This window comes from Oratosquilla oratoria, chromosome 34, assembly GCF_046742065.1.
Source record: "Oratosquilla oratoria isolate Oo_2021 chromosome 34, ASM4674206v1, whole genome shotgun sequence".
Taxonomy (NCBI): domain Eukaryota; kingdom Metazoa; phylum Arthropoda; class Malacostraca; order Stomatopoda; family Squillidae; genus Oratosquilla; species Oratosquilla oratoria.
Genome location: NC_134810.1, coordinates 10919306 through 10929305, shown reverse-complemented (window position 1 = coordinate 10929305; position 10000 = coordinate 10919306). Strand labels below are relative to the sequence as shown.

The window sequence follows — 10000 nt, the reverse complement described above, 5'->3', positions numbered from 1 at the left end:
TATCATTATTATCATTATCATCATTATTATTATTACTATCATTATTATCATTATTATTATCATTATCACTATTATTTTCATTATTATTAATTTCATAACAAATCCCGTTGTGCAGTGTTTAGCAGCGTGGGTTTTTAATGACCCATGCCATTGGCCCAACTCGCTCGAGGCAGGGTTTGAGCTGCCGTCATCTCGACCTTCGCCGCAAGTGGCGACGCTCTAACCCGCTTAGCTAGCGAGCACCCTAATCTACTTTTTTTCAGGATTGTTTTTTTTTTTTTTTTTTTAATGAATTTCCATTGACGTCAACCTATGTATTTTTGGGTGAAAATGTCTTTTGCTCAAAATAATTTTATCATCATCATTTAATATATATCACTTTCTCCAGGACATATAAACATGATAAACAAATAGATAGGTAGACAGACAGATAGACAGATATATAGATAGACAGAGAAATGAATAGATAGATAAATGGGTTGACAGGTTAAATAGATAGGTTGAGAGATAGATTAGATAGGTAAATAGGCATGAGGTAGGGATAGAAGGAGAGAACATAGGAAAGAATCTGATAGATAGATAGATAGATAGATAGATAGATAGATAGATAGATAGATAGATAGATAGATAGATAGATAGATAGATAGATAGATAGATAGATAGATAGATAGATAGATAGATAGAGAGAGAGAGAGATAGATAGATGGATAGATAGATAGATAGATAGATAGACAGACAGATAGATAGATAGATAGATAGATAGATGGGATGGATAGATAGATAGACAGACAGATAGATAGATAGATGGGATGGATAGATAGACAGACAGACAGACAGACAGATAGATAGATAGATAGATAGATAGATAGATAGATAGATAGATAGATAGATAGATAGATAGATAGATAGATAGATAGATAGATAGATAGATAGATAGATAGATAGGCAAACAGATAGATAGATAGATAGGCAAACAGATAGATAGATAGATTGACAAATGGACAGATTAACAGATAGATTAAATAGATAGATAGATAAATAGATTAGATGATATACAGATGGACAGGCAGATAGATAGGTATGTAGATAGTTAGATAAAGAATCATCTTCCATTTCTGTTATACTTACAGAAATGGAATTTTCTGTTGATGTACATTTAAGAATATTTTACAAAGTAGCTGTGTTTTCTTTCATTGCCTCTTACCAATAATTTTCTATTTTCTATTTCTCTGAAGCCTGGAAGGGCTTCAGATAATACTGAAGTCCCAGCGGACTCAATTTCAGCCTCACTCGCATCCTATCGTTCCCAGAGGAACTCTCAGCCTTAATGAGGCATTAGGATCTTATGTCCTTTTTCCCCCGGGGGAGGTTTTATCATATTCCATGGCCAACGGAGTTCCCCTGATTTGACTTCCCTTTTCCTCCTCCTCTTCCTCCTCCTCTTCCTCCTCTTTATCCTCCTCCTACTCCTACTCCTCGTCGTCCTCCTCCTCCTCCTCGTCCTCCTTTCCTCCTCTTCCTTTCGTCCTCCTCCTCCTCTTTCTCCTCCTATTCCTACTCCTCCTCCTCTTCCCTCTCCTCCTTCTCGTCCTCCTCTTTCTCCTCCTCCTTCTCCTCCTCCTCCTCCTCCTCCTTCTCCTCCTCCTCCTCCTCCTCCTCCTTCTCTTACTCCTCCTTCTCTTTCTCCTACTACTACTCCTACTCCTCCTACTCCACCTTCTACTCCTCCTCCTCCTCCTCCTCCCCTCCTTCTCCTTGTCCTTTTCCTCCTGTTCTCCTCCTCCTCCTCCTCCTCCCCTCCTTATCCTCGTAATTTTCCTCCTGTTCTCCTCCTCCTCCTCCCCCTCCTCCTTCCTCCTTCTCCCCTCCTCCTCCTCCTCCTCCTCCTTCTCCTCCCCCCGTCTTCCTACTCTCCTTCTGCAATCTCTCCATTCTCCTCCTCTCCTTCCTCTTCCTCCCCCGCTTCCCCCTCCTCCTCCTCTTCCTTATCCTTCTACTCCTCCTCCTCCTCCTCCTTCTTCTCTTCCTTCTCCCCTCCTTCTCCTTCGCTTCCTTTCCCTCTCCTCCTTCTCCTTCTCTTCCTCCTCCTCTCTCTCTCTTCCTTTTATGAGGTATCCAATTCTCCTTCCTCCCTCTTCCTCTACTCCTATTTGTCTTCCCAGCTCCTCCTCGTCTTTTTCCTCCTTTTCCTCGTCTTCCTCCTCCTCGTCTTTTTCCTCGTCTTTTTCCTCCTTCTCCTCGTCTTCTTCCTCCTCGTCCTCATCCTCATTTTCGACCTACGTCAGTTCACGTTCTGTCTGACTCACTAAAGCCCTCCCCCGTCCCCCGTCCCCCGTCCCCCATGACGTCACCCACCCTGTGTCCGCGTTTTAATTGATCTCTTGTCCTTTGTTGCTCCTCCCGCAGGCGCGTCAACGTGACCAACTTCGGCTCGAGGAACCTGTGCCTCACCCCGGTGTCGCCGCAGAAGACCTACATCGTCCTCGCCGACGTCCTGCAGGAGAAAAAGGACAAGAATAAGGGCAAAGGCAAGGGCCGTGGCGGTAAAGGACGTGGGGACAACGGCAAAGGGCGACGGAAGGGGCGAGGGAAGGGGCGAGGAGGGAAGGGCAAGGGGAAGGGAGGTCGTGGGAAGAAGTACCTGGCCGCTTCCTACCCTGTGCCCTTCGCCGCTGCCGTCGAGTGGAAGCAGGACCTTGAGGACGACGTCTGGAAAGCTTTAGGTGAGCAGAGGAACTTCGATCTTGGGCGTCCTGATGTGTAATGTTACGCATGTACATTGCTTTGTTAAGTATTCTAGACAAATGATTTGGATGATGGAGAACATAAACACAGGGGAAGGCTCGGAACCCTAAACACTCTAACGTTTCGTTCGCGTAGAACTACTTCAGAGAGTGTACGGAAAAATGTAATTGAAGTTTAGTACATAAATTTCAATTACAGTTTTCCGTACACTCTCTGAAGAAGCTCTACGCGAACGAAACGTTAGAGTGTTTAGGGTTCCGAGCCTTCCCCTGTGTTTATGTTCTCCATCATCCAAAACATTGCTTTGTACTCAGTTCACTTTCTAGTACCACAGTGGTTAATGTTTTCTTGAGTGTCGGGCGGGGGGGGGGGCAGCTGATATCTTTAAGTCGTAGAGTTACGACGTAAGTAGTTCACTTGTGACCTCGTAAACTTGTTTGTATCGTAAAAGCTGATTGACCCTCAGCTACTAGGAAGTGGAGGTGACTGTACAATCATAAGTAATATTTTTGACCCACGCTACAGTTTTTGCAACCTCATCATTATTCTTTTTATCGAGTTCGTGATATATTTTCCTGTGTAGTAAAAAAAATTTCTACAATGAATTTGAATTTCGTATCATGAAAAACTCTGGATGGGTAAAAATTTTTGTTTATGACTATGCATGTTTTAGTATACATAACACCATCATATGCTTACCTGAGCATAAAAAACTAATAATAAACTTTAAGAAGCACAGTGACACCATTTTTCATGTTAATGCCAAACTGTTTCATAAATACGAACGGAAGAGTTGCGACATTAGAAACAAAAATCTGTGAATTATGTCGCGTGTTGACCAAATACGTACAACGCTACGATAGCGCGTCAGGACCGGAGTATAAATGCAGAAGTAGAAATGTTTCTATATCGTTTCTGCATCCAAGAACTGCAATAGAATATGAAAGAAGAGATTCTGCTTTCCAGCATGTTCGGGAAAGAAGAAGAAGAAGAAGAAGAAGAAAAAAGAGAAATAGGAGAGGAATGAGAGAAAGGGTAAATAGGGAAAACAGAAAAAAGGGAAAAGCCATGGGGAAGAAAAAGAGAAGGAAAAGAAGTGTAAAGGAAGTCATATAAAGGTAAGATGCAAGGAAAAACAGTAAGGTGGTATAGGAAAATAGTGAAGGTAAAAAAAATGTAGGAAAAAAAGGGAAGTGGGGTTAGGGGGGAGGATGGAGAAAGGGAAATGAAGAGAAGGGGGGAAGGGGGGGAGGGGGGAAGTGTGTGTGTGTGTATGTGGCGGGGCGTTGGGTCGTTATACGCTTCGACACAACAACAGACACCATCCTCCACCTCCCCTTCCCCTCGTCCCCTCGTCCCCCCAAACCACGTAAGCGTTTTCGAAAATGCATTGTTGATAGGGGTCAGAATGACCTTTTCCTTTCGAATTTTCCGGTACAGTGTAGAATGTCGAAAACCCTGAGTAAGCAAGGGACCCCGACATAGATGCAGAGGGTAGGAGGCCATTTTCGGCGGGATGTGGCGACCGTTACAGCAGTTAAAACGGTTCCAACGGTCGTCATAACCGTTACTGTCCCTTGTGTCTCTTGCGAGTTTTCTGGTCTTTGGTCGGAGTCATGATTGGTGTGTCTAGACTTTTTCGTGGACCTTCAAGTGCCACAGATATGAGTATCACAAATGATAGTGCCACATATGAGTGTCCACCTCCTACCCCTCCTCCTCCTCCTCCTCCTCCTCCTTATGATGCTGCTGTTCCTGCTCCTTTTGCTGTTCCTCCTTCTCCTCCTCTTACCACTCCCTCTCCTCCTCCTCCTCCTCCTCCTCCTCCTATCCTCCTCCTCCTATCCTCCTCTTCCTTCTCCTCCTTATGATGCTGCTGTTCCTGCTCCTTTTGCTGTTCCTCCTTCTCATCCTCTTACCACTCCCTCTCCTCCTCCTCCTCCTCCTCCTCCTCCTCCTCTTCCTCCTGTTCTTAATCCTTCTGCTCCTGCTCCTTTTTCTGTTCCTCATTTTCTCCTCCTCTTACCACTCCCTCTCCTCCTCCTCCTCCTCCTCCTGCTCCTGATACTTCTCCTACTCCTCCTCCTCCTCCTCCTCCTTTTCTTACTCCTCATATTTCTTTTTATAGTATTAGATTGGCTTAAGTACTGAACAGCCATTCAAGGACCAATAGGTCTCCTGCTGTTCGTTTGTCTATGTAACTCTTCCCACACCCTCTCTTCTTCCTCCTCCTTACCCTCTCCTTCTCCCTCTCCACTTTATATCCAAACATTTTAATATTTCATTCTTCCATCTCTCTCCATCTCCTCCTCTTCCTCTTCCACACCTCTTGCATCCACTCACCTCCTTCCCCTTCTTCTGCCTTCTCCAATTTCTCTTCATAATATTTCTCGTCTTTCTCATCTTCAGTTCTCCCCTTCCGCTCTCTTTCTCCTCCTCCCCCTCCCCATGGATCCCTCCAGACACTTCTGGACATTTCAAAAGTCGGAACAGGCGCTGAAGTCCCTCTTCCAAACCCTCACTTCAGCACCTGTTTCGACTTATGAAATCTCCTGAAGTGTCTCTGAGTCCTCACCACTTTCTTTCCGAAACACGGTTACGCCAGGAGACGCTTAGGTGCTGCTTAAACCCTTACCTTTACCCTGTGTGCTCGGGACGTCAGGCCCTGAAGATTTTTTTTTTTTTTTTTTTTTTTTTTTTTTACATAAGTGATTTCCGTGACTGTCCTACCACAAAAGGTGACGTCTTGGAATACAAGTTCAGGATTCCTGGCTTAATATTTTTCATATGAGCGTGAACTGGGTTAACCCTTTTATCATGCAGGATTAATTTAACTCTTTGGAATTCAGGGGCTTGTATTTTCTCGCCTTCAGTTGAATAAAATCGCCTGGCGGCAGATACAAGATACAAGTTGAGAAAGTTACGAGAGAGTGTAAAGTATTTTTTTTTTTATGTCATGGGGCTCCAATTATTTACTAGTTGCCGTTAGGTAGTTTAATTGAAATGTGCAAGTTGTTGACTACTTTAGCTCACGGTTATCTTATCAACTAAGTAAAACAGTTTTTAGTTAGCGCAAATAAATAAATAAATAAAATAAAATAAATCAATCAATCAAAATATGTCACTATATCAAATAGTGAATTGAGGATCAAAAAGAGATCGTCCGAATACGTACCTCAAAATTCATTTACACTCAATCCTTCGCTGAAGTCGACAATCGAAGAAAACGGACGCATTCGACCTTGAGATCGTGGAAGAGGACCTGGCCGAGCTCTCGACCTGGAACGCGTTCCGAGTTCGATCTGCGGCCGGATACCTCTTCCCCTACAAGGACCTCCTCTTCCAGGGCGTTTCCTCGAAGTTGGGAAAACTTCGGGTACTCAGCGATGGACGCTGACGTGTGTCCGTTGACAAAGTTGTTGTCTGTGTTGATATCATGAAGGGAAACAATATGATTTATTCTCTAAGATTAATCTATATATCTATGTACGTACTATATATATATATACATACATACATACATATACCAAGGCTTTTTTCCCCCTTACCAGGGGGGTAGCCAAAAAGGACAAGGCACAAAAACATTCCCACCCATTTCATCCCCGAAAACACTCCACACCCCTCCACCCTCCCTCCCATCTTAGCACCTCCTGGATGACGGGTCATCCCTGCACCCTGTCCACTGCCCTGGGTCAGAAGCAGTGTCGCAGGACACAGCACATCCACAGCAAGGCCGCTTCATTAAATCGGCGACCCCCCCTCTCCGTCCCCCCATATAAAGGAGAGGACGGGGAGAAATCCCTTCGGGCTGCGTCAAAAATTTTTGCTCACACACACTACCTCACCCCCATTCCCCCGTCCAATCCACCTCATGCATCACAACATCATCCATATACAACCATTCTCCATTCACCCCTGTCTTCTGTCCTCTCCCGTCCTTCCTCAACCGACATTCCCCTCTTCCCCAAAGCCCCCTTCACCCCATCCATCCATCTCATCCTAGGACGTCACCTCATGTTCACTCCCTCCACATCTGCCTTCCATACCTCCTTTACTAGTCTTTCTTCACTCATTCTTTCCATGTGTCCAAACCATCCTAATACTCTTTCATCCACCCTATCTCCCAGCTCCCTTTCCACCCCTGTTCTCCTCCTCACTTCCTCATTTCTCACTCTATCTAGCCTAGTAACCCCCATCATACTTCTCAGACACTTCATCTCAAACACATTCAAGTTCCTTCTCTCTTCCTCTCTCATGTTCCATGTTTCTGCTCCATACAGTGCTGTTGGCACAATCACTCCTTCATACAGTCTCCTCTCAGCATCCATTCCCAGATTCCTATTCCTCATTACACTTTTTAAACCACCAAGGCATTTACTCGCTTCTCTCAATCTACATTCTACCTCCACCTTCACTCCACCCTTTCCTGCCACATTTGCACCCAAATATCTAAAACTATCCACTTCCTCCAGTTGCTCTCCCTTAATGCTCACTTCCAGATTACTGCCACTTTCACCACTTGTACATCTCATCACCTTACTTTTACCCACATTTATCTTCAGCTTTCTTCTATCACACACTCTCCCAAACTCTGTCACCAACTTCCTCAATCCCTCCTCCGATCCTGCCACAAGCGCAGTGTCGTTCGCAAACAACAGCTGGCTCACCTCCCACTTTTCTCCATTTTCCTTAACCATCTCCAATTCCTGACCCACTACCCTTGCATTCACCTCTCGCACCACCCCATCCATGTATAAGTTGAACAGCCAGGGTGACATAACGCATCCCTGACGAAGTCCCACCTTTACCTCAAACCACTCACTCTCTCCATTTCTAATCCTGACACAAGCTCTACTACTCTCATAAAAACTCTTGATAGCTCCCAGAAGCTTTCCTCCTATCCCGTATATCCGCATAACCTCCCACAGTGCCTTTCTGTCTACCCTGTCGTAAGCCTTTTCAAGATCCACAAAGGCCCAGAAAACATCTTTCCCCTTACCTATAGCTTTCTCACATATCTGTCTTACCACAAAAATCTGATCTACACAACCTCTACCTGTCCTAAACCCACACTGTTCCTCACCAATTACTCCCTCTGTTCCTCTCCTAATCCTCTCAATCAAGATCCTCCCATAAGCCTTCCCAACTACACTTAACAAGCTAATCCCTCTGAAACTACTACATTCACACTTGTCCCCCTTTCCCTTGTAAAGTGGAACTATACACGCACTCCTCCAGTCCTCTGGCACTCTACCTTCTCTCCAGCAAACATTAAATAACCTCACCAACCAGTCCACCACCACTATACCTCCTTTTTTAAGACATTCTGCATGGCATCCATCCAGACCAGGTGCCTTACCTGCTTTCATCATCTTAACTGCTGCCTTCACTTCATCCTTCCTTATTTCTCCTCCATTTTCCTCACTCATCACTCTCATTTTCTTAGCATTTCCCACTGCAGCTATCTTTCCCTCCCTATCCTCCTTCACATTAAGCAACTCCCTAAAATATTCTGCCCATCTTCCCCTTACTGCCTTCTCCTCCATTATCATCTCTCCATCTGCACCTTTTACCTTTTCTTCTCTACTTGATTCGCCTCCTCTTCCTCTCTTAATTTCTTTCCAAAATATCTTTTTATTACTTTCAAAGTTTTCTGTCATACTCTTATATATATATATATACATATATATATATATATACATACATATATATACATATATATACACATATTGATCAACCACAATGCACTTTAATTCTAAGCCATCTAGATGCTTCGAGAAATTGTAATGTGGTACGCCCGATGACTCGAACCTATGCGGCGAGAACATTACCAGTGCCGAGTGACTAGACCAATACACTATCAAGAGAGATATAAGTTCAGCGCAAGTTTTTTTTATATATCTGTATGCTCGAGTTTATATACATACACGAAAGTTTGCGCTCAACCCATCTCCACTATGATAGCACATTGGTAAGTATACGAACGTGGGAAAGTATATATATATATATATATATATATATATATATATATATATATATATATATATATATATATATATATATATTGATTTAAACTATGACAAATGTAACTGAAGGCGGAGAAAATATACGAGGAATAATGGAAGAATTTTACTGCCTTAACGTTTCGACCCTTAGGGTCTTGATCACAAAGCATAACACAAAAGTATAACATGGACACTTTATACACATAATGTCACCTCACAGGGTGCCTGGGAAAGGTCGTCGTGCTCGGAACATATATATCAATAATGGGTAGAAACAGCGTTTGGTTAAGGTATGTTGATGACATTGTTGTTATTGTACCAAAAGAAACTAATATTAACAATAAATTAAAAAGATTAAACAATGTAAATAGTAACATACAATTTACGGCAGAAGTAGAGAACAACAGAAAATTACCATTTTTAGACACTGTCATACACAGAACAAACAGCAATGTAAAGTTTTCGGTATACCGCAAACCCACTAATAAAGAAGATTATATACATTTTTATTCAGGACACAATATTAGGACTAAAACAGATATAATAATTGGCTTCTTCCTCAGGGCTTTTCGCATCTGTAGTGAAGAATTCTTAGAAGACGAACTAGATGACATTACAAAAACTTTCAGCAAAGTAAAATATCCCAAAGGTCTTCTACTTAAACTAAAAAAGAAAGCTAAGGAAATAAATAAGAAGAGTAAAGATAAAAATAATTGCAACAAAGAAACACAATATATCACAGTCCCAAATTCCAGCGTTAATTCAACTCTAGACAACGTCCTCTTAAGAGCAGGTATAAAGATAGCAAGAACATCAGGTAGCAAAGTGGGACATTTGGTAACGCGTAATTATAATAACCATACGAATGAAAATAGTAATGTCTATAAAATACCTTGTAAAAATTGCCCATCCTCATATTTTGGGGAAACAGGTCGTGGATTAGAAAAAAGATTATATGAACACAAAAATGATGTAAGAACCCACAGGCTTTCTAATTCTATAGTAAGACACATAGATACACATGACCACCCTCCGAACTGGGACAATACAATTATAATAAATAAAGGTTCAACAAAGAAATTAAGAAAAGCAATAGAAGCAGCCTATATTAATACTAATAATAACATCAACCATAGAGATGGTTTTATATGCTTGGCAAGAGCTACAAGTTTATTGATAGCGGATGAAAACAAACGGACAAATGTTCCGAGCACGACGACCTTTCCCACGCACCCTGTGAGGTGTCATGT

General features: G+C 42.7%; 1 protein-coding gene across 3 annotated transcripts in view; it reads left to right on the top strand.

The window, feature by feature from the left end:
• The window catches only part of LOC143018055 (uncharacterized), a 605580-nt gene that overhangs the window by 78303 nt on the left and 517277 nt on the right, over positions 1–10000 (top strand). For all 3 annotated transcript variants that reach the window (XM_076173107.1, XM_076173105.1, XM_076173106.1), the window contains exon 3: positions 2407–2723. In XM_076173107.1, coding sequence (XP_076029222.1) covers positions 2407–2723 — 317 coding nt within the window. The remainder of the gene's footprint in view (positions 1–2406; positions 2724–10000) is intronic.